General features: G+C 42.9%; 1 protein-coding gene across 5 annotated transcripts in view; it reads left to right on the forward strand.

The window, feature by feature from the left end:
* The window catches only part of FSTL4 (follistatin like 4), a 228022-nt gene that overhangs the window by 47201 nt on the left and 155821 nt on the right, over window positions 1-25000 (forward strand). For all 5 annotated transcript variants that reach the window (XM_032125028.1, XM_032125030.1, XM_032125033.1 and 2 more), the window contains one exon: window positions 22249-22497. In XM_032125028.1, the coding sequence (XP_031980919.1) occupies window positions 22249-22497 (249 nt within the window). The remainder of the gene's footprint in view (window positions 1-22248; window positions 22498-25000) is intronic.

The raw sequence follows: 25000 nt of genomic DNA on the forward strand, positions 1-25000 counted from the left end.
TTCCCTTTTTCACTGAGAAAATGCAACAGTTCTGGCAAAGGCTGGTGCAGCCTCGTCTGATGCTGATAGTGTCTGACGTAGCATTAATGTGGAGTCAGACATGAAAAACAATGCAAGTAGCATTGATTTGTTGTTTTCCAGGTTGGTTAAGTTGCTTCTGATTGAGGAAAGGGACTTAAATATATCTTGGCAGTCTGGAGGGAATACATACAACCAGGAGTTGTGTTTCCACAGATCTTAATGGTGATGCTCCCACACTACTTTCAGGGGATTCTGAAATTATTATTAAGGTTGGGACACCAATAATGCTTCCAGAAAAAAAAAAAAATGAGGTTCTTAGTTTCCCTTGGGTCTCAGTGATCCTTATAGGTCCCTTCCAAGTCAGGATATTCTATAATTCATTGTGGTAGGTTTAAATGCAGCATCTGCTATCCACATTCATGCTTTAACTCCACTGTCATCAAATTCTGCAGTTTACAAATTGCAAATTTTGATTTTTATGTGAGGCAAAATGCAGGTGAAGATGAGCAGAGGTATTAAATGCAGTCTTATATAAATAACCAGAATTCTACACTCTTTTTGAAGGCACTGCTGGTGCTGCTGTACTGCTTTCTGCCAGTATCTGAACATCGAGCTCTGCTGGGCAGGGGGTTGTGCTGAGGCCTCGTGTAAGGGCTGTGATCCCCAGGTGTTCTAAATGGGAAAGGCATTGCAAGGCTCAGGAAGGGAAAGCCTTCATAAGGTGATTCTCAGACAACCCATTTTAGAAGGAAGGGTTTCATGAGTAGAATTGTTTTGTCCCTAAAATATTGTGGATTTAAAAGCTCCAAAAATTTTAAATACAATTTTTTAAAAGGAAAAGTATAAATTTTTCTGAAGTTTCAATTTTTTTGTGCTTCATTTGAAGTGAAAAAACCCTTTTTGCCATGTAACCTGGCTACACCCTGACTCCTGGGAACATCAGTCGAATTAATGTGATGGGGCTGAGGCATGGGTGGGAATAGGTGAAGGAAGGCTGAGTCCTGCTGCTGCATTGCACCTGCTGGTGCTGACGGAAGGTGGGGTGGGGAACCTTCAGTGCTGGTAAGTCTCTGTTCCCTTGAGTTGCTGCCTTGGTGTGCCTCTAGTCATTTTGAGACAGTATGGAAGAGGATTAGGAATCATGAGCAGGAGGCAATGTACCAGGCAGAGGTGGATGTCCCAGGTGAGCAAGCTCTGGTGAGACGATTCATGTGGTCTGATGTTTGGCATGACCCAGCAGGACTTTGTCAGGGGTGCAGTGTGGGTCCTGGATCCCCTCCAAGGGCTGGTGCTCACCCAAAACATGTAGCATGGGAAGGTCAAGTGTGCATTTGTTCTGTGCTCCGGGGGACAGGCAATGCCAGGCTCCTTACGGTGGCAGAGGAAAACAGAAACGGGTTGTGTGTGCTGGAAAGCATCAATTTTGCTCCCCCTAAAATACAACACTAAAATAAGCCTGGGACTGGAAGCTCAGAGTTGCTGGAGGAGCAGTTGTGTATCCTGGGCTGCGCTCCCTTGTGCTCCTCAAGCAGGTGAGACAGAGCCTGGCTTGTTCGTGGTGGGGGCACATCCAAGTGGGATCAAAATACTTTGTGGAGTAATTCTGATTGTAATTGTAATGAAGGACTTCTTTTCCCCCAGGTGAGTGAGAAGTGCTTCTGTAGCAGGGATGTCTTGTTCTCTCTTGAGCATGATTTTGAGTGACTGTACCATCCATAGCCCTTGAAGAGCCCACGGGGATCATTGCAACACTATCAGCTGTTGTTGATAATGAGGCATCCATTGCTCTGCTGTTCCACATGGCTGTGAGAGGACTTGGGAAAAGATGATGGGATCCTTCAACAGAGAACAAGTTAAGGAATGTTTTAAAACCTTCATGCAGAGATACCCTTTTGTGCCTAAAGGAAGCTGCAGAAGTCCTCTGTTTGGATGTTCAAGTTGGAATACAGGATTCTGGTGGTTTTTTCCGCTGTTTTCTTGACTCGGCCTTAGGCTGTCTAGCTCAGAGAGAAAGATTTTATCAAGTTGCTCATCTTATAAATTTCCTTGAAATTTTTTGCTACTTCCACATATGCCACTCATTTTAACACTCTGTCGGTATAAGGTGGCAGCAGGGTTGCATACACTGTGTTTTCTTAGTCAAGGATAATGTAGTCCAGGCTTTTACTGAGCTTCATGGGCATGTAGTGGTTCAGGTGTTCAGAGAGGCGCTGGAAATGCCTATTTAAATTCTTCGCCAGGTACTGGAATAAAGAAGATAAATCATAAATAAACTTAAATTATGATCTGCCTTCTTTGCAGATTTCTCTCCCCACCTCATGTAGCAGAAAAATCCATGTTGTAAATCCCCTGTGAAGCGCTTTCTGCTGGCAGTTCCCGTGGCTGCGTTAAAGGGATGCTCACTGCCATATTTCAAATCTTGGACACCTTTTATTTTCCTCACACAAATGTGCTCCTGGGTGCAACTGGGAGAGAAAGCAGTTTGTCTAGATGATGCGCTCTGCAAGCTCAGATAAGAATATCGTGTCCTAGAAAAGAAAAAAAACGGTAAAAGAGGCCAGTAACTCAGGGATTCTGGTTCCTTCAGATAATATGAAGCATGCTCAGCACACCTGGGGATGGAGACCCATCTCCTGGGAAGCAGTGAAATTAAGAAGTGCTGGTGCTGCTGAAGGTAAGAAAGAGAGATTGAGGTCCTTCGGGTTTTTCTTGCATGAGGCTTCAGCTCTCCGCTGAACTTCCATATTCTGTTCTGAGAGACAGAAGGGAGGAGCTGTGTCAGTGTTACCTCTTGCCACCATACCTGCTCCACTTTGTTGCTGACGTTGTCAGCTGAATCATGGCGGGGGTGTGGGGGGGGGGGATGGAAGCACCTTTTCTTGCTGCTTTCTGCTTACCAGGTTGTGTTTGAAGATTAAATTGGGACGTGTCTCTTCATCTTTGTGCCATGGACATGGATGTGCTGAATCTGCACATGGGATGTAAAAAAGAACTTTTTGACCAAAGATTCAGGCTCTGTGCTCATGCTTTATTTATTTTTTCTTTTGGCACAGCTTAGCCAGACTTGTCAGCTCAGCACAACAGGAAGGAAGCAAAAAAAATCCCTGAAAATCTGGTATTACAGCATTAACTGCAGAAAAGTGGTACTTAGAGTGGTGATGGTGTCCTGGTAAGTGCAGGGTGCTGTGAAACCAGGTGAATTTTCATTAACTCCTTTTACTTTAAGGATTCCTGTTTTCAAGTTCTCATTTGATTTCTGCAGAATTCCTCTGTTGAGAAGAGTTTTTCTGAAGAACAGGAGCTGTAGCCAGACTGTAGGCTTGGCTTGTTTCTAGGTTGTGCATTGCCCCAGTTTAATTCTGCATTTGTGGATAGTATAAGTTATATTATGCCTCTTCAGAGTCTTGCTATGACTAATTGCAGAGGGACTGATGAGACAGAGAATGGATTGGTTGAAAAAGCTGATTTGCAGGTGGGACTTTTGGCAGCCTCATTCCCAATGCCTGACCCTCATGGGATCCCTCATTTCTGTGAGTTTAGGTTTTCCACTGAAAACAGTATACTATGGGTGAGCCTGAGAATGGTGGGACAAAGCAGTCACTATTCCAGCTTTCTTTTGTTTCCATAAGAAATATTGACTGGTTTAGACTGAATGATCAATTAATACCCCGCAGCATGCACATACACTGAATTAATTTGATAATCCCTTGTGTAAAGAAGAATATTTTTTGTTAGTATACAACAAGAAGAAATCATATCCTGTAATGGTAAATGTCATGATATTGATCAAAATTGGCAACAGCATCTCCAAAACTTGTTGCCACTGCTCGATACATTTTTCCTTTCTTTTGCCTTTCATTATAAAGGTACCTTTCAAAACCCACTGCATCACTAAATTTTTCAAGGTGTGGGAATTTTGTCGGTTCTTTCTTCCTTTTTCTTTTTCCTGCTGTTAGTACAAAGTGGTTTGTGCTTGACTGATCATTCCTGGTGAAATCCTGTGTGAAGCAAGCTGTTGGTGGGGCAAGGTGGGGGTACCCAGCTCAGGGAGGGGTTGCTCCATGGCGTAATGGAGCTAATGGCAATACAGCTGTGGGTACATCTGATGTTAAACTACCATTATTTAAACTTTATGATGCGAGAGACTGCCAAGTCTCCCACTTGCAGCATATAAATTATGTCAATTGCTCATCCCCTTTTTTTAACCCTGATTTCTCTTGAATTATGGATGATAGACAGGGCCAGAATTTGCTTTTAGTGTTCCCTTGTGACTGTGTGTGTGCTGAGTGCACTGAACAATCATAATCTCAGTGTGTGCAGTCAGGGGATGTGTAATATAATTTGGGCTATGACCATATAGCTTGTACCCGTACCATTTAGGGAGTTACGACATCTGAAACTCAGAGATATTTTGGGGCAGGGTGGGTGCTTTGATGCCAGGTTTGACCCACCGAGGCTGGAAGGTTTCATAGCTGTGAACTCTGCGTCCCTGATGGGTTTTTGAAAGCCAGTGTGATGTTCCCTTTCAAGAGAGTCCTCCGTTGTGGGGATTAGAGCCTGTCTTCCAGCCTTCATTGTGGGGAGGAATAATAGCTCCTGTCTGTAATGAAAATATTATGATTACCATACTTTGAAGTTTTCCAGCCCAAATGTGTGGCGGTGAAGTGCATTCATCAAGTCATTCACTTAGTTGACTGAATACTCTTGTGTGGGTAGGGAATGGGTTTGCCTGGAGCAAATTAAAGCAGCACACTCCAAAGGTGATAGGGACCTGCCAAGCTGCTGGCCTTGTTGTGATTTTGATTATTGGTACTGCTCCTCTGCAAGGGAAACCTTTTAAAAGGTATCAGTGCTGTGTGTGGATATCGTAGCACTTTTGTAGAAGCAAGTCAAGGCAGTGCTGCTTTTAAGATAATTTCTGCAGCATTTATTGAATAATGTGTGTTTTAAGGTGTACAAACGGCAGGTGGTTTTAAATTATATGGGGCAGCTACAAACAGTGTCTGCACTCCTGTTGCTGCATCTGGATTCAACATTAAATTAAGACTCTTTTTTTTCTTGCTTAAATATGAAGAAAGCTTCACTCCCTGGCATATTGATTTTACAAGCATTAGCACTTTAATCAAACAGCTCTGAAGTGTTGCACTTCATTAACTGATCTTTAGGAGGAAAGTGCAAACTGTTTGCATTCGGTGAAGCCTGTCCTTGCTGATGGCACTCGAAATGCCCCGTGCTGGAAGACATTAGGCATGAGTCGTGCTTGGAGTGGAGGCAGCAGAGCTCAGAGTTGTGGAAATGGCTGGGTGGAAGAAATGAGTGTAGTCAGGTGTTGTGGCAAGTGTTACTACAGGAGAACCCACAGCACTGTCAGGCAACAGGCTGCCCAGGGCAGTGGTGGAGTCACCATCCCTGGAGGGATTTAAAAGACATGTAGATGTGGCACTTGAAGACACAGTGTAGTGATGGACTTGGCAGTGCTGGGGGAACAGTCAGACTTGATGGCCTTGGGGGCTTTTCCAACCTAAATTTTTCTATGATTCTGTGATTTCACAGAAAAAGTCTTCTAGGCTTGTGAAGCCGTACAGAAGCAAATCCTGGTTTAGCTCAGAGGAGATGGAGATGGGATGTAAAATTCTTTTATGTGGCCAAATGAATCCTCCTGCAGATCCTTTTGCAGAATGAGGTGCTGCCATAGAAGCTCATGCAGCAGGACCAGCCAGCAGGAGCCAGTGGGAGTCTGGGCTGGACACTGCTTCCAGCTCTGCTGCCCACTGCTGCACATCAGGCTTCTGTGGGCACTTGGCTGCCAATATTACATTTATTATACTGTAATACTATTTACACGCATAATTATGAGGTCTTATTAATAGCAAGCATTGTATAATGAACACTTTTACAAATAATGACTTCATGATGTTGCCTCATTGCTTTAAAAGTGGCTAGAACATTACCTTATTAGAGTAATGTTTAAAATCTGAAGTATGCCATCAAAGTTTCATTTCCTTTAATATTTTCCTTATCCTCCTGTTTTCTTCTTTTTCTTTCCACGCATCTATTTTTGACATTTTGGCATATGCAGACAGTCACCAATAAGATATACTTACCAAAAGTACTGTGGAAGCATTTCCAAAGTATTGAGCCGTGTCTCTTCACAGCTGCAGTCTGTCACTGGCACACATACATGTAAAATACTGTTATGAGACCATTTAATTGGTGCAGTTCATTAAGAGAGGAGAGAGGGGTGCCTTCTTTTCCCTGCCAAGAGCCATGTGGTCCCCAAGATGCTTTGTGAGCACAGACCTCTCTGAAGAAAATCCCTTAATCCTTGGGTGAGCAAATATGATAGGAACGTTCTGTGCTTTGTTGTGTGCTATGATCTAATTGAGATTTAATGCATTCTGTGATGTCCCTGCTGTGGACTCCCTTTGGACCCTCTGGTACAAAACTCGGTGTTGGCAGGTTTTTTTCTGTATCCCAATTTATGCCTTCCAAGACTTTCAGGCTTTTTTTTTTTTAATTTGCACATGTGGAATAGTTGTGCTGGGAGAGATGCCCAGGAAGGCAAGAAATGAGATCCTTGGTTTTCCTCTCAAAAAACAGTATTTGCTTTAAGAGTATTGAATTATGATTCTTTCATACTCCCATCCCTCTGTTTAATAATTACGTATTTGCTACTGATTGTGTTAGATACATTTGCACCTCACACAATGGTATCTACTCCCACAGCAATTTTTCAGTATAAATTCAACTGGAATTGCCAGTACAAATGTGTGTAACAAATCCAGCAGGAGGAAGTTTTGGACAGCTTTTGGGGCCCAGTAGCTCTCGTCTCATAAGGGAATTCAAACCCACAAAGCTGTCTCCTGTCCCACATTGTGCCTTTCCTTGCTGATCAGGGACACACACTGGGTTTTGACATAAAATATCCAAGAAAAATGGTCGTTCTCCTCACCCCTGAATTCCATCCCTGTGAATCCAAGCGCTGTTTCTAATGGAGAGACATTTACATGGGAAGAGATGTTGTAATTTTTAATTGTTTTATATGTTTTAGCCACTAAAGTGGGCATTGTTGAGGCAAATAAGACTTTAACTCAGTGAACTTTGGGAAACTTGGCTGCAGTTCGGGATCACTCCTGCCATCACACAGAGAGCAATTTGCCTTTTTCTCATTTTCCTTTTTCATCCCCTCTCCCCTCCTTGCCAGCTGGTCATTCACTCTATTTCACTGTGAGACCCAAGGGGTTTTTTTTTTTATTGACAGTCTCAGACCTCTTTCTCCCCCAAATGGGCACTGTGCATGTTCTTCCACCTGAGTAACCTGGAGGCAGCGATTTAGCGCCTGCAGGTCGTGTTGGAGTCGGTAAATCACCCTCCAGGATCCCTGTGGGGACCTGCTCTGCAAAGGCAGCTCCCATTGGTGTCAGTGAGGATTATGAACATTAATAGTTGGCAGCTCTGGTTTGTCCATTAGGTAGACACAAATATTTCCATTGAGAAATGCAAGTTTTTAAGTCAAAGCTGTGCTACATTATTTAGTGCAGAAAATTTTCAAATAACACCTTTTTCCCTTTTTTTTTTTTTAACATGAGTTCTATATCGTGAAAAACCTCAGCTTGTAGCAGCTCTGAAGTTGTTTGAATCTCACATGCTGGGTGTTAATGGGAACAGGAGCAGCTGAACACATGCACATCAATAGGAGACTCGGAAGCATAAAAATTGAATTCTCTCCTGCCTTTTCCTTTCCTATAGAGAAAATAGGCCCCATTAGTACAGAAAGCTTTGGCAAGGTGGTATTTACAGTCCAAGGCTGGAAAGCAGCTGCCATCCCCAGTGTGTTGTTCAGCAGAGGACTTCACTTTTCATTGCTGCCAGTAATCCTATTTACTGTGAGCACAAAATGCCAGCTGGATTTTGGCTGCTGGATGTGATGTTCTGTTATGAATGGGTTGAAGTAGTTTTGTGCTGCAGTGGGTCTGATGGAGCCACACATGGGGACGCACTGCCCAGCCATAGATGGGAACTGTCAGCCTTTTCCAAGCCATGGTGTGATGGGAAGAGCCAGGCAGGAGGGGATCAAACACAATTTTTGTCTCTAAAGCAAATGTTTTTGGAAGTGAACTTTTTTCCCCAGGCATTTCCAGTCATCCCTGCCATGCTGCTCGTGTATTTCTTTTGCAAGCTTTGGGCTCTTGTACTGCTGTACTGAGCTGCAGAATATTCCAGCACGCCAGACTGGCGGGGAGGCATTGGCAGGTCCCGGATGGGATTTGCAGAGTGGGGGGACCTGGGTGTGTTGTCAAAGGGCAGTACCAGCTGCTTCTCTGCTGATAAATTCATCACTTGAGCTCTATGTGCTTATGGAAAAGAGCTGTGTCCTTGGCATAGGATGTTCCTATTTACTATTTGTATGTATGTATGTATTTATTTATTGCCTTTACTCCTGTAGAGTCAAGTGTAGTGACTCTCACTGCTTTTTTCCTTTCTGGTCAGTCATCCAAAGAGATTGGTGGAAACACTGCCCCTCTTTCCTTTCTTTTGGTCTGATTCATCATTGCCTTGTTCCCTCCAAGCTGCCTGAGAGCTCTGTGTGCTGATCCAAAGGGACAAGTGGCAATGACAGAGACTGGAGTGACAGACCACGGAGTTTCTTGAATTGTCCCCCTGTTGGGGTCTCTCCCCCGCCGTGTAGCCCTGGGAGAGGGGCCCTGAGGGCACAGACACGGGGCTTCCCTGCCCCTGCTCAGCCTCGTTCCCATTGGTTGGTTTGTGTTCCCTGCGCAGGCAGAAGGACCCTTGGTCCCGTGACTGGAACAGTTCCTCAGCAGAGCCCCGGCCTTGCGGCTGGAGAAATAAACATCTCTGAAACAGCTATCAAGAATCTGTCTGTCCATATATATTTCCTTTCCACGGGACTCCTGGTTTGATATATGCGTGTTGCAGGATCCCCACTGCAACAAATGGTGGAGAATTGAGAGCAGAACGATCCCCGATCCCTAAGCGACTGATTTGTGTGAGTAAACCCTGGAAACTTTGGATTCCTCTTCTTGGTTTTGCTTTGCTATTCCATATCTAAACTATGGAAGAACAGTGGGAAGACTCTTGGCTCTCAGAGCCGCATATGGACATTTATCTTAAACTTAAAACGATTCTTGAACAACGATTTGTAAATTTTAGCTTGATTCAAGCTCAGAAAGAACTGAAACACTTCCTGGCATGGTTGTTTAAGAACTTTTTCTATGTTTCTTGGGATTTAATTCTTACGAAGGGCTTTTGGAAAACCGTTTGGACACAGTTAATATTTGAGTCAAAATATATGCCGATGGAAGAATATTTTCGTGAATATTATTTAGTTACCGAGACTGTTGAACAATGTCAGCTGTGTCCTGGCGAAGGGAAGCCTGGCGCAGGGACCGTGCGGCCCAGGCCACGTGCACCGAGCGCTCTGCAAGCAGCAGCGAGGCAGTTCCCGCGCGTGGGCGGAGCCACGCGAGCCGCAGTGTCGGTGGCGGAGCGAGGAGCGGCGGGACCCGGCGGTGCCTGCCCGGCCGCGTGCAGCGCGTGGTGGAGCGAGCCCCGGGAATGCCCGACCGAGACGGAGCCGCGCCCAGCCGAGACGCGCGCTGGAGCAGGGCGCGGGGGGGTCATCGCTCGGGGGCCCGGCCGAGACGTGGGTGCAGCGCCCGGCATTGGCAGCGAAGCTGCGACCAGAGGAGGCGACGCGCGGAGAACTGAGCGGCGCGGCCCGGCCCGGCCCGCGCAGCCCCGAACGCGACCCCGGGAAGAGCGCGCAGGCACCAGCAGCCCCGACAATTCCAACACGGGAGCGACCGAAGGAGAGAGCAAAGACGCAGCGAGACAGAAAACAGCAGCCACTCGGAAAAAGATCATAGTAACTAAGACCTTAGGGATAGTAAAATGGTATAATGTTAAGCAAAATTATGGTTTTATAACAAGGTGTGACAACCAGCAAGACATATTCGTGCATAGAACTGCTATTAAAAAGAATAACCCTGAAAAATACATCCCAAGCTTGGGAGATGGAGAGGTGGTGCAATTCAAAATTATACGAGGTAGAAAAGGGTTACAAGCATCGCAGGTCACTGGGCCTGATGGTGTTCCTGTAAAAGGCAGTATATATGCAAAAAATCGTAGTCATGTTAGACAGTATCTCCATTGTAAGTCCCCCCTACAGTCTCCCTTTCCTAATCCCACCTTTCCCTTTTACCCTATGTCCTATTACCCCCAGTGTATTCCCAATCCGTTTTTTCATCCATGGTTTCCCTCACAAAACCATGCTTTTGCCAATTGTTTCCCCAAAAATCCCTTTCCAATGCCGAGTGGGGGATGAAAAGGGGGAGGGAAGAAGTTAAACCCTCTCCTGCCTCAGTTTCCCCACAAAGCATGCTCAGAGAATTCTGTCTCCCTTCTGTCAGCCCTAAGATGTTCCAGAGAATCTGTTTGGACATTTAAAGACTCAGGAGGGTGGCTTGTTTTGTTCTGAAACTGTTCTTGTTATGTTTATCCAGTTGTTTTCATTCTCCTTTTATTAAAATAAAACGGGTGAGGTGTTGGGGTCCCTCCCCTGCCGTGTAGCCCTGGGAGAGGGGCCCTGAGGGCACAGACACGGGGCTTCCCTGCCCCTGCTCAGCCTCGTTCCCATTGGTTGGTTTGTGTTCGCTGCGCGGGCAGAAGGACCCTTGGTCCCGTGACTGGAACAGTTCCTCGGCAGAGCCCCGGCCATGCAGCTGGAGAGATAAACATCTCTGAAACAGCTATCAAGAATCTGTCTGTCCATATATATTTCCTTTCCACGGGACTCCTGGTTTGATATATGCGTGTTGCAGTATCCCCACTGCAACATCCCCCCTTTTTACAATGAGGAGATTTACTTCATTTTTCTAAGGCATCAAGGAAGGAGCTTGAACTATAAGCTGGTAGAAAAGCCCAGTTCCAGTCTCCTATCAAAAATATGGTGCCTACCTGTTCTTGGCTCGTGCCAGGCATCTCATCTCTCCGCTTTGAACTGGTGCCACTGGTTTTCTGGGGTTTTCATGGCATTCACCATCTCACCTGTGTTCAGATGTAACCACTGTCTTGAGCTCCCAGGTGTCTGTGCTCACCTTGTGCTCCTCTCTTGGTGTAGTTGTGCCATATCCATGTGGATCAGCCCAACAACATGCCCTGCACCAAAATGCCTTTTGTTCTGTTCCCTTTCTTAAAGGAATAAAAAGCCCCATAATGCTGCCTTTGCCCAGTGTACTCTGATGTTGATGACTGATGATTGTTCCTAATTCCAGCTTTTTATCCCAAGCTTTTCCTCTTCTGCTATTAAATGTGACCCTCTTGTTTCCTTTTGGTACCTTTGTATTTGAAGGGAAACAGTGTTCAGTTGATTTTATCAGTTGTTGCTCATTTTTATTCAGTGTACAGAGCACTTTCACAGGGAAGGGAGTGAATACTCTTATTTTACATCGACCCTTTCAGATCCAGCTCTCCCCACGCTTTCCTGGTGTGGGTGACTGAGGAGTGCTCCCACACTCCTCAGGCTGCTGTCTTTGTTTGGCAGCAGGATAAATCCTGGATGGACTCTTTGCATGGCTGTGGATGAGCACTGATGCCATGGAAAGGAAAAAGCTCATTGTGGGGTGAGGGGAAGGGGCTCTGCCCTCCTGGGTAATTTCCCAAACCAGATGCCCAGCTGTACAAACTAAGAAAATTCTGATTAAATTAAAACTGTTTGAAACAAAAATACAGCCATTGCAGAAACCCCTAATCAGTTATGGATTTTTATGTATTTTTTTATCTCCTCTTAATTTTTCTTTTTAGATTGTGAGTTTCAACCTGAAAACCCAGTGATATATTCTACTCCTAACAATAAAAAAAAAAATCAGCTAATCTTAGCATTTTGGTACTAATGCTCCATTTCTGCACTGATACCTTCAGAGCCAGTTTTAACATTATATGAAGTTTAAAGGCTTTTCACTTTCAAAATAGCTTTTTAGTAGTTTTTTTTCATCTTACTGTGTTATCCTTTCAGTAGTTTTGGTAGCCAATAACTCTTCCATCAGGTAAATGCACTTCAAAATGCTTTCTTCAGCACAGAGCAAATACAGAGAGAGTAAAAGGTTTGTAATGCAGGAGAAATGGCATTAATTCTGCTGTCCTTTGTAGAAGAGCACAGGGAAAAGTAACTGCTGGAGGGTAAGTGGGGATAAAAAAGATGTCTTTTTGTTGAATTTAGGAGTTTAAGATGTTGATGCATATACTTAACACTGCTTGGTGCAGGTTGGGGTGATGTAGCAGGACTGGGAAAAGACTGTGAAGGTGTACTGGGCTATTTACTTCAGGAGTAGGAAGTGATCTTGAAATCTCATATTCGGAGGAGATAAATCTTTAATCACAGTCAGGGTAATTTCCATTATTGATGCAAAAGTGAAATTCTCAGGGAGGGGGTGAGAAATAGATTTGCCCTGGGGAGAGAGCCTCAAAAGGCTGGGTATTAACAATGGCTGTTAGGTCTGACGGGCACTTGCTGACAGACTCAAGGGGTTTATCCTATATGAGATGAAGGTTTCCATGTGTTAACATTGTCTTCAGATGGAGTTAAAGAAAATGGTGTGTCCACAAAATACCAGTGTCCTGGAGTTTCATGGCGTGCTGGATTAGACAACAAATAGAAAATTAAACAAGTGGAGAATTAGAAAAGTAGCACTAGGTGCACAGGACATGCATGCAGTTGCTTTAAAAATAGTGTTTCTCCTTATTTCTTAGTCTTGGAACAGAAATTCATTAACAATAACAGAGAATTGGAAAGAGGATTGCAAATTGTTATTGATCGGTGTTGGCCTGTGGAGATGTTTTGGTCTGGTTTCAAGCTCCTGGAGCATATCCTGCTCACGCTCACTGACCAGCACTGAATTAAATCCTGGGACACTGCAGTCTCTTGTGCTAGAGCAAGGGGAACTGCTGGGGCACGTCTGGAGTCAGGAATTTGGGGGGGATGTTCGTATTTTTTTAATATATGTTGGTAACATTGCAATTAAAAGTAACTTGCTCTGCCCAGCCATGCACACACCTGAGTGCAGCTTTTGCTCCATGGCTTGGCTTGAGCAATGATCTGAGAACAACCTTTGAGTTGCTGAGCAGATGCCACCATTGAGCAGAACTGGGTTCATTTTAGGGTTATCTGCAGTCTCAGTGCAATATGTACATTTGTCTTCATGACTGTCCCATTGGAAGATGTTGAGTTTATTTGGATTTGCTATCATTCAAATGTGTTTTGTTCCTGAGTTTTTATGAACCATAACAGACAAGCACTGCATAATGTATATAGAGAACATTTTAAAGGCACATCCTGTTCTTACTAATTTTTAAAGGCAATCCCAAGGTGGGATGCAGTCCTGGACATGCTGCCAGCAGTGTGCCTCACATGTCGGCCTTGCACCATCCCTGGAAGTGTTTAAGGCCAGGCTGGATGTGGCTTGGAGCAACCCGGTCCGGTGGAAGGTGTCCCTGCCCATGACAGGGGGGTTGTAACAAGATGATCTTTAAGGTCCGTTTCAACCCAAACCATTCTATGATTCTAGGAAAACTATTTTATAAGATATCCTTTCTTCTGTGTCCCAATGCAGATATAAAACATCTTCAGTATTTGTGTGATTGTTATTCTCCCCATAATGGACCTATTTGGCTCCTGCCTCACACTTGGGCTATATGGTAACGCTCCGGCACTCATAATCGGTGAGGCTCTAAGGCATCTAGTTGGGAAAACGTAAATGAAATGTCTTGGGGAAAAAAATGTGAAAAGACACTGTGCAGCCTCAAATGTTTCAAGCTGGAGGTTTATGCTGATTTAGGTGTGATGCAGGAGGGGCACTAATCCTTTTGCTGGGGCTGCTCCTCAGTCAAGGAAAGTGTCCATGAGTAAAATACAAGTTTTGCTTTACCCAGGAGAAAAAACCACCCAAACACAAAACACCTGCACTAATACAAATCCCATTACAACTAAATAGCTTTAATATTTTGTCCCCTTTTATTTCCAGGAAATGTCAACTTCTACAGAAAGGCATCAGTTCTCAGAAACAGACTCACAAAGTGAATCCAGTCCCTAATTTTCACGCAGAGCTGTCTGCCTTCCTTTATGTGTAGTAGTAAATGACAGAAGTGTTGCAAGTTGTACATAGATGCAACTATTGATAGATTCCATCTGGAAGCTTTTACCCTTGTAAATTAATCTGCTTGGGATGAAGGGACAGGAGAAGGAAGTGACAGTAAAAGACTCTATAGATTCATTTTCTCAATAGACCTGAGTTGTTCTTTGAAATTACCATCCTAAAGATTTTTTTCCCCCTTCATAGTATGGTCTACCTTATCTCCAGGGATGGGATCAAGCAAGGAGGGCAGATTTAGATTAGATACTTGGAAAAAAATCTTCCCTGTGAGCATGCTGAGGCCCTGACACTAGTTGCCCACAGAAGCTGTGTCTGCCCCATCCTTGGAAGTGTTCAATGCCAGGCTGGATGGGGCTTGGAGCAACATTGCCTAGTGGAAGGTGTCCCTGCACATGGCAGGAGGTTAGAACAAGATGAGCTTTAAGGTCGGTTCCAACCTGAACCATTCTGTGATCCTGTGATTTAATTACTTTATATTGAGCTTGTAGCCACTGCCAACCTCCATCCTTTTCTATCTCATGTTTCTACCTCTTAATACAGCTTTGGGCTGAGTTTAAACAAAGCTTTAAAGATATTCATCAAGAACATGTCTTCATTTGTAAGGTTGAAGTGTGTGATATGCACCTCTTAAAGAAAAGGAAATGCTTCTGGAAGTGCTGACACTGTGGTGACACTAATGGAGGGTTCTAACCTGTCATGGTGAAACCTCCTGCAGTGGCATTTGAACAGTTTGGTGCAAGTCAGATGATTTTTTAATTTATGTAGAGCTGAATTCAAGAGTAGTGTAATAAGGAAACTGAATGGGTATTAATTATAAATATCTTCCAATTAAAAAGAGATAATCAGGATAATGTTCTTTTTTTTGATACAAACACAGTGATGAGCTGTCTTTCTGCTTCTGTTCTTAGGCCTCAATGAGCATTATAAACTGATGTCTGAATGAGAAAATAAGTAGGAAAATAGAAAGGTCTATCTATCCAATCTGAAATAACATTATGTTTGTGCATATATAAGGGTAAAATAGGCATACAATAAAAAAATTTATTTATTTTCTGATAAATGGTCTTATCACAAAGTAGTGAGTGAAAAAATAGAAATGAAGAGATTTCTGTGAGACTGAAGAATGCTCCTCAGATGGGACCTAGGTGTCTTTTGGTTTTGAACCACTGATAATACTACCAGATGTTTTTACATAGGTGTTGTAAGTGATGGCCAGGCATGTTCCCTGCCATTGCAGCATGTCCCACTACACTTAGTTTATCCATTTCACCCTCCTCCAAGTAGAAATTATCCAAATGAGGGTAAAATTGTGAAAATTGTGGAATCAGATTTTGAAAAGTAGGTGGAAGCGAGAGACTTCTGCTTGGTTCCAAGGAGCTTTGGGGGCAGCTGTGCAAAGGTCTCTGGGTTCATGGTGATGGTGGAGGAGCCAGGGGAGGTGTGAGCATCTTGTGGGGGAAAGCCTTGGGTTGTGTGTCCAGGAGGAGAGGGGAGCGGGGAGCAAACCAAAGGCAACATCCATGGCCAGATTTAATGGTTAACAGCTGGGAAAGATCCAGGCTGTTCAGCTTCCCTTCAGGAGCTCCACTGGTAATGTAATTGGAGAAATCGACATGAAAACAGGCAAGCCATCTATAGTTATTTTATTATTGGATTGTAACCTCCCCCTAGTCTCTGTCACAAGAATTTCACTGAAGGAATAGCATAAAGATACATGACACAAAGGATAAAAGCCCACTGAAAACAAGGAAGGGAAGCCGGGCTGGTCCTGAGAGTAGGAGTGAAGAAATGGGACAGACACAAGATTCATGAGCAAGATTAAAGGCAGCAAGACTGATTTTGAGCAGTGACCCATGGGAATTTTATTGCCTTCCTTCCAAAGAATCTATTCATTTGATATGGAGTATCATACCAAAGGAACCAAAGTATTAATGTGATCTATTCCCTCCAGATCTGAGACTGTAAATTTTCAGCCTTTTTTTGGGCTGTGGAATACTGAGAAAATGAAAACCACAATCAAGTAAAATACATGTGAGTGCACATGTGCACGTGCATAAGCACATTGCTACTATGCTTCACTGGGTTTCTCACAGCACTGGAAATATGGGTGCCCAAGGAAACATTGAATTAAATCACAGAATCATGGAATGGTCTGGGTTGCAAGGGACTTTAAGGCTCGTCTTGTTCCAACTCCTCTGCCGTGGCTGGGTATACCTTCCACTAGACCAGGTTGCTCCAAACAGTGTCCAGCCTGGCCCTGAACATTAATCCTTCTGATAAATGCAGGAAATATATTAATCTTCTGCTAAAATTGTGCTGTTTCTTGTCCAGCTGGTTGTGAGGACCTGCTAAGCAGCTCACAAACGCAGGGAGAGGTGTGATGCCAATGAGGACTGCACAAATTTATATTTGTGTCTATACTTGCTGCACAGGAGTAATGTAGTAAAATTGCCTTCAGTGTGCAATACCTATCAAAGATAAATTAAGATAAACATTTAATAGAGAGCAATTCTATGAATTGCCTCTTTGTCAGCTCTTTTGAGAAGAGAACAATCAGGAAAATTGTGCATGGTAAAGTTTCATGGCAAGGATCTAAATATATATGGTCTCATACCTGGGTTGGTGTTTCTTCCTCAGTAATCTCTGTGTATGTTTTACATAGTTTGGATCTTTTAATCTCTACATGTCTTTTGTCTCTTTTTTCCTGTTAGTACCCTCGCAGACCACAATACCATCCAAAAATAATATTTGATTAAGCTTTTGATCTCATAGTGGTTAGATGGATTTGAAATGGGGAAAAATTAGGCTAATCACACTAAGAATAGCATAGTTACTTCTGATTTTCAAATGCCTTTTCATGATATGACCTCCAATGGTTTTCAGAGTTCTAACCGATACAGAAGGTAACATTAGTTCCCATTTTCAGATGTAAAAATTGATACAGAAAATTTTTCTATAGTATTGAGTGCTTCCTTGGTGTTGTTTGCAGAATAACTGCTTGCTGTTATTGAGCTTCTGCTGAGCAACTACAATTTGTTTTCATTTGATATTAAACTGCAGAGACAGATTAAGCAGTTACCTTCATTGTGGTGTCCTTGGTGCAACTATTTGTCACAACCCTTCTTTCCAGAGTCTATTTTCCTTTCCTTTTGGGGTTGGTTTTATTTTTTAAAACTCTGTGAATCCTCCTGAAATCACATGACTGTGTGGGAAGTCTTGCTAACTTTTGTTGCGAGGAGGATTTCCGTATTATCCTGCCTTTTGTTTCATGTAGAGCCTTTAATATGGTGAAATGATTGATTCTCTGTCTTCCTCTTCCAAGGCTGATGTGTCCCTCTCCATCCTGCTCCAAAATGTGCACAAACACACAGAGTCGTCTCGTGCATCTCGAAAGAAAATAGTTTGTATCTGTAGCAATCATATGCTTGAAACATATTTTATTCTCTGTGTTATTCTCCAGGACAAGTCACCATTTTTGCTTTATAACAGAGACAATGAAATTGCTGTTGCCTTGCCCAGGTGATTTACCACGGCTTCTCTGCCTCTCCACTCTCATGTCAGGCATGCAGTGAAAAACCCAGAAGCTCAAGAGCAGACAATTATGAAATTCCTGCTTTGTTTCCTTTCTTACTGTATTGTGGCAGCAGCAACAAATGCAGCACACAATTTGCTTGCTGATCATAAGCCAGGCTCAATATGCAGCTCAACTTTGGTTGCTTCCAACCATGAGGTACTCAAGATCTACTTAAGATGTGCTGTTAAGGAAGGTTTAGGAAGCTGTGCTGCAGCATCTGACTTTGTGTCATCAGCAAAAATGAGTTTTGGCAAGGGAAGTGTGTGGCTGTGTATAATCTGTGTGTGAATAGATGTATGTAAATACACACTTGAACTATACATCTGTGTGTATCACTGTCATAGAGTTTGATTTTATTTTTATTTTAATGTAACGCTTGCAAGGTGCAGCATTGCCTTGGAAGGACTTGGTACAGAAGCTTCCAGTTTCAGTCATATATAATTAAAATTTCTAGTTTTAGCCCTGGCTCTGATGTAATGTCTGAACTTCTTCCTTCAGCAATAAACCTGGATGCCCAGCTGCCTGCTGGAGCTCACTGTTACTTGAGGGCAAAATCGCTTTTTACATGTAAAGGTAGTAATTTACACTTCTGCTATAAATGAGCAGTGATATGATAGAGCTGTTTGGTTTTTGAGTTTGCTGTCTGTGGTGGGTTTGTCTGGTTGGTCCTAAGTGAAACCAGTACTTGTCCTGAACCCAACCTTCCTTTGGGAGTTTTGAGGAAGTAAGGAATAGGTTTGTATTTGGGAGTGAAGAAAAAAAAGCACGTGAGCCTTAGTTTGATCTGTAACACATTTAGTGGTGTGCAAAAGGTAGATGAGGTCCTTGTCTGTAAGAATTAATGAGCCGTTAGAGGATGTGCATTCTCCAGCGTGGCAGGAACATCTTAATTTCCTCATTAAAGTCTTTGAGATGCAGGCAGCCTGTTAGCCAGCCTTATGAAATTCCTGAACTCAGTTATTTCCTTCCTGTACCAAACTCTTGTCAGTTTTCCACTGGAACTCCAAATTTCTCAGGGGCAACTGAGAGCTAATTTGAAAAGTCAAGTGTGTTCATGGATCTATGAGACTGGGCTTCCTCTGTCCATCCTTCTGGCTTTAATACAGTGTAACACCTCAGACTCTAGCCATGTTGAGTATAGTTAATCAGTGTTGAAGAGTGGCTTGTTTTGCAAGATGATAAATTTTTAACCTATGTAAATTACTTTCTTTGCAACTAATAAATTGAATAAATTATGCCTTTTCCATGCAGTACAGTGGGGCTCATAAATACTTTGTGCAGGTAGTTGGTAGTTTCACTTGATTACCTTTCCCATTTCTGTTTTTGATAATCCTTGTAAGAGTGAGGAATTCAGACACTTTCAATAGTTCTAAAAAAAAGCAGTGGAAGGCATGTTTCATGCCTGTGAGGTGCACACCAGTGTCCTGCCTGTGGGATCCACCTTGATGCAATCAAGGAAAGTCCTTTTCCCTGGCTCCTGGTGCTGCTCCAGATTAATTAGTTACTTGGATAAAGATAACAGTGCTTGTACAGTCAAACACTTCCTTTCCTCTCCATTTACACTGCTCTGTTCTGTTTCACACCCTGTTGCTGTCCTTGCTGGGCAGAGGGTCCATTGGTACAGCTGAGTGAGCTTGTGGGGAACTTCAGTTCTTCAAAGGATTATGCAAAAGATAATTGCATTAAAGAGCTGCTGTCAACATTACGGGGTTCTGGCAAAGAAAACCCATGTTAGCACTCTGCTTGCAGACACACAGATTTCAGAGGACTTGGACTAGGAGAAGTACATCAGGATTCCCGAATACTTGAATATTTCCTTCCTGGCTGTTTGAGGGGTATCTTTCTTATCTCCTTACCAAACTAATCTGTTTAACCAGGAGTTGTCTGTCCGGGAACACAGAGTAAATTAAACTCTGAACAAAATGGATAAGGCATAAATATAGCCAGGGTTTCTGGGGTTTTTCCAAAGTAACCAGGATGGATGAAGGAAAGAATAAGTATTTTATATTTTTTTATAAGCTGGTTCTTTAACAAATTTTTGATGTATCATTAAAAAACTTAAAAATCCCATTCTAATAAAAAAGTTTGTCTTCAGTTATGCAAATTTTATATTAAAAATCAAAATACCAAAAATACTTGAGTCTCCTAAGAGCGTTTTTGCTGCTGTCAGGGCAGGGTGCAGCTGTCACCTGCTCAGATGTGACCTGGTGCATTAAATCAGAGCAGGCCACCTTGAATGAGGAGGCAGCAATAACATTCAGTGAGATGCGTGACACAGTCCTTGGCTGGTGCAAGCTCTGAGAGATCAATTTTTAGTGATCAAGGCAGCCCACAAAGGTCTTTGCTGTAGTTTTACCTCAATTACATTTATACAGATAATAATAGCTCCTGAATCTTGATTTTTAAATAGCTCTCATATCAACAACAGTCTCCAAAATATGTCTTTTGAGGCACATTGAGATGGAAAAGGCAAGTGCCTGTACAGATGCAGGTCCTGCCACTGAGAGGAACAGGATGCTTGACCAGAGCTTCCTCATGTCTTCATGCTTTGGGCTGCTCTGATTTAGAGCAGGTGCTAATACAAAATATGGCCTTTACAGATCTCCTTGAGGTCACAAATTTCCATTTCTGAGGATAATTTGCAAAACTTCTGGAACAATTAGTACAGTAAGTAAAGAATAGTCAGATACTCTTTCCACGGACTGTACTTTTTGCACTGCTCAGAGATGCTTTGACCTTCTAGTTTATTACAAGTCAGGAAAAGTCAATATTTCTTAGCTTGCCAAGTTGGAGGAATTTTAATGAGTTATTGAGTCAAATAGTTAATCCTCCAATAACAGACTTTTTTTTCCCTTTTAGATTTACAGTGATAAAAACAAAGGCTTATTGGGGAGGAGGAAAAACGGGGTTTTGTTAGGAACTCTTGCTTGTCTCTGTGCACATGCTTTAACCCCTTGACCATGAGTAGATGAAACAGAGCTTCAACACGGAGGCATTTTATATTGGCATGAACTGCTGGGCAGGCAGGGGCTGTGTTGATGTTAGCAGGGAATTTAACATGATAAAATGGGATTGAAGTAGCTGGTACTGATGCTCCTCACTCCTTTTACATGGGATGAGGTGCTATGGATGAGATCTGGTCTGTGCTCCTACGCTGAACTGTTTGGCTGCTGGAAAAGTCTGTTAAGGGGAGAGCCCTGGGTGCTCCAGTTGTTGCAGGATGTGTTCCACTGAGTGCTGCAGCACATCTGGAGTAGTGCTTGCACTTGAACATCCTCTGAGAGCTGACACAACCAAAACCTTTCCAAGAGCCAAACCTGCATGTGGTAAATGTAGAGAAAAGGGATTTGCTTCCAAACCATCTTGCTGGTCCAGACTGAGTCCCTGGCTCAGGGGCAGCCAGTGTCTCTGGCTGTTGGAAGGCTGTGCAAGGCTGGCAGTGGGTTTTGCACAAGGAAATGCTTATTCCTGCTATAATTATGCCTTTTGCAATTTCGCTTTGTAATGCTCAACTTGGTGTACTCCAATTAACATAGAATAATCTAATTTCCTGAAACTCTCTTCGTTGAGTGTAATGCTAATTATTGCTCTGAGTGGCTTTTTTGGAAGCACCCTGTCCTGTGTGAATTATAGTAATGTTCTCCGTAAGCCTTTAAGTGAGGAAGCTTCATAAGCAGAAAATGTTACAGCACAATGGCAGCTTCCTTACCCTTTTAATAGTATCAAACAGCAGATAGCACAGTAATATTCAGAATATCATATCCAGTGAATTCTTAAAAGTAGTAGAAAGTTATTTTTCACTATATGTCATTACTCAGAGTGTAGGAATAGGTACCGATGGTCGTTTTTACAATGACTAGCATTTTCCCATAACATTCCCTTCACTGTATTCAGTAACATTCCTTTCAGTAATGGTCTTTCTTGGGGGTTATTTTTTCAAAAGCTTTCAGCAGTTTTTTGTCTGAGCTTTCCTTGAAACCTGTGTGAATTTTAGCTTGGAGGATACTCCGCTTCTGGGTGGAAGCTTTAGACTCCCAGGGTGGGAGTTGGACTCTAAATGTGGACGGGAGCTGAGTGCTGGCACTTGGGCACTTTGCTGAGTTTTGTGGCTGGAGTAGTGTAGGGTTTCAGAATTGCTTTCTGAATGTAACTCACAGTCAAAGTGTGAGCACGGAAGTGCTCTCACTGGGTTTTATTCTAGGCTCTAGCATCGTGAAGAGCTAAAAGAACAGAGGGCCATGTGTCCACCACTTTCCAGTAAAGCACTTCGAGCACATGCTCAGTGTTGTGATAAGGGAGAGCTGGACGTCTGGGAGTGCAGATCTGAGCACTCCCTTCGAGCTGCTGCTGTTCAAAGGGGAGCATTTTTTACCTCCAAAACCTTTGTCGCTTCTGCTCCTGTCAGGGCTGTGGTGCTGCAGCAGCCACGTGTGGTCTGTTGAGGCAAATGTGGCTCACGATGGCATTTTCTGCTCTTCCCAGTGCTCTATGGACAGGATGGTCTGCATGCATCCTGTGAGAAGAAGTACTGCGGGCGGGGCAGCAAGTGTGTGGTGAACAGGGACACGAACCAGCCTGAATGCAGGTGTGTCGAGGATTGCAAGTCCAGCTACATGCCCGTCTGTGGATCTGATGGGAGGTTCTATGAAAATCACTGTCAGCTGCATCGAGCCTCGTGTCTGCAGAGGAAGAAAATCTACATTATCCACAGCAAGGACTGTTTCTTCAAAGGTAGGCCATTGTTGAAAATAAATACTTCTGTAGAGCTTTCATCACTTGTCGTAATCCTCGTAAATGGCTGAATGGCATGTTTTATTTCTAACAGCTAAATTTTTCAGGGATGATTTATTCCAGGACAGCAGAGAACATACACAATGTTTTATGCAGCTATTAAGCCCCTGAGTGCCATCACCATGCAAAATGTAATCATACCGGGAACTGGTAAATAATTAACATCACTGTATGCATTGTGTGCACTGTAGGTGTGCTGCTCAGTACTTTCAGCTGCCAGTGTAATAACTTTTTACAATCCAATTCGTTTGAAAAGGCTTTGAACAAGACAAAGATGTTCAGAAAAAGTAGATGGTATAAACAAAATTTTGCTGCAACATTAAGAAACAAAAACCTAGTTAGGCAAATGACAGGCAAAAGAAAGGATCTGTTTAAATGAAATTAGAGGAGTGGGGACAGATGTTAAATAACTTTAAAGACAGTTCTGGTTACCAGTGGCATGCATACATCGGGAGCTCTTCTACCAGTTCAATAGCAAATTTCTTTGTCATCATTGCACCAAATCCAGTCCATGTCTTTCCCATTAATATTTTGTATGCCATGTACCATCCTATCATCAAGAGAGACTGCAGGAGTAGGAGCGTGTGATAAAATGCCAGGGAATGGAAGAAGTTGTAAATTATTTTACTTGAAAGCTCATTGTCAAATATGACTCCATACACCTACAGGAATATTTAGGTGGGTTGTTGCAAGTATATCCAGTGACATTTACGTGATCAAATATGAAAATAATTCCTTTATCTTCAGTTCACTTAAGCCCCCAAGGAGATTGGCTGTATATAGAGCTACCCATCACTAGTTCTTCTTTACTAACATGATGCTAGAAGAGCCTGTTTAAGAAACAGGAGCCCATTTGAAGAGTCTCATTAATATGTCCTTGTGATACCCATTGGAGATAGAAAAGCATTGTTCTTCTTGTGTCTTGGGGAAGACTTGGAGACTGTGACAAAAATTTTTCCAGAGGTATGTAGGCACTGCTTTGCAGGGCATTGCGAAGTCTCATTTGTTTTGAAGATCTGGATGTAGAGAAGACAACACAGCTGGTCAGAGCATTGACTTGGTGAACACCCTAGGTTAGTTAGTCACAGGCAGCCTCTAAATTTACCAAAGCGGGTAATTAGAATCAATAGACCTTATATGAAGTTAATCATAGAGAGGGGTCACCCAAAGGCATATTTCAAGCACACGAGCATATCAAGGCAAAGAGGAATTTTTTGCTTGTCACATTAAAAAAAAGCATTTAAAAAGGACAGTTGTGCCTTGCTCCAACTGCTGTGCTTCTGCCTCTGGGTATCAAGTCAGATCAGGATAAGGATCAGGCTGGAAACAGTGTCCATCCCTGAGTAAGATGCCGGCGGGCTTCTGCATCATGACAAACCTTGCAAAGAAAGGGGAAGTCTTAATTTCAGAGATGCTCAGCACCCCCCACTCGATTCAAGGGATTTTCTTCCCCTGACTACCAAAAAACAGTCTTCAGGTTTTACATTCTTGACATTACCCACCTTTTTATGACAGTGCTTCTGGCCTGGGTTTTTATTCATTCCTTATCGCATATAGTGTTAAAGAAAATGAGTTCTTATTGCAGTAATCAGCCCCTGCAGTGGCTGTATTATACCTAATGATACAATGTCACGCATGAATACCTCCCTGAGCACACCATGAAATGATGTCAGAAAGTAGGAGTTTTGTGTCCCAGTTTAAAGTAACCCTCGAACTCTTGCCAGGGAGCACTGCTTAAATCTGTTTTTCAGCAGAATAACAGCTTTATGGAAGGGAAGAAAGAAACAAGCTCACTTCTCTTCCCACGTGAATAAATAAAAATGTACTTCACACCTCTGTCTGCAGAGATAACATACAGAAAAAAGTTTACCTTAAGTGGGGAATAATTCCACAGAGTGGGACTCCATAGAAATACTTGGCTTCAGCCCTTTTTTCTGACATGCAGTTCCTGAGTAACCTTCTGTGTGTCACTCTGTTTATTGGTACTTTAGTCTCCTATTTCTAAATCAAGAATGATGGTGGTTTCTTTTAAATCAAAATTTTCAGTCAGCAATTAAGGTACAGGTTTTTAAGCACCATTATAAGTGTAACATGAAGTGTAAGATTTTGACTGGAGAAAAATCTTAAAGGTGCAAAATCATAGAATCCCAAAATGTTTTGGGTTGGAAGGGACCTTAATGAGCCTCCTGTTCCAACCCCATTGGTGTGGTCAAGGACACCTTCCACTAGACCAGGTTGCTCAGGTGTACATCACATGTTTTCTTTCTGCTTCCGATCAAGTAGATAATTTAATTATTTGAGTACAGTCAGACAGATGAGTGGGTTGCTTCTTGGTTTTTTGTTCCAGTTGACTTGTTCAATTAAGACTTAAATTCCTGTGTAGAGCTGAGGGGCACTGCAGACTGGATGTTTGTGTGTGCTCTGCCAGTTTGCCCAGTTATCA

Source organism: Corvus moneduloides, chromosome 15 (assembly GCF_009650955.1).
Source record: "Corvus moneduloides isolate bCorMon1 chromosome 15, bCorMon1.pri, whole genome shotgun sequence".
Taxonomy (NCBI): Eukaryota; Metazoa; Chordata; class Aves; order Passeriformes; family Corvidae; genus Corvus; species Corvus moneduloides.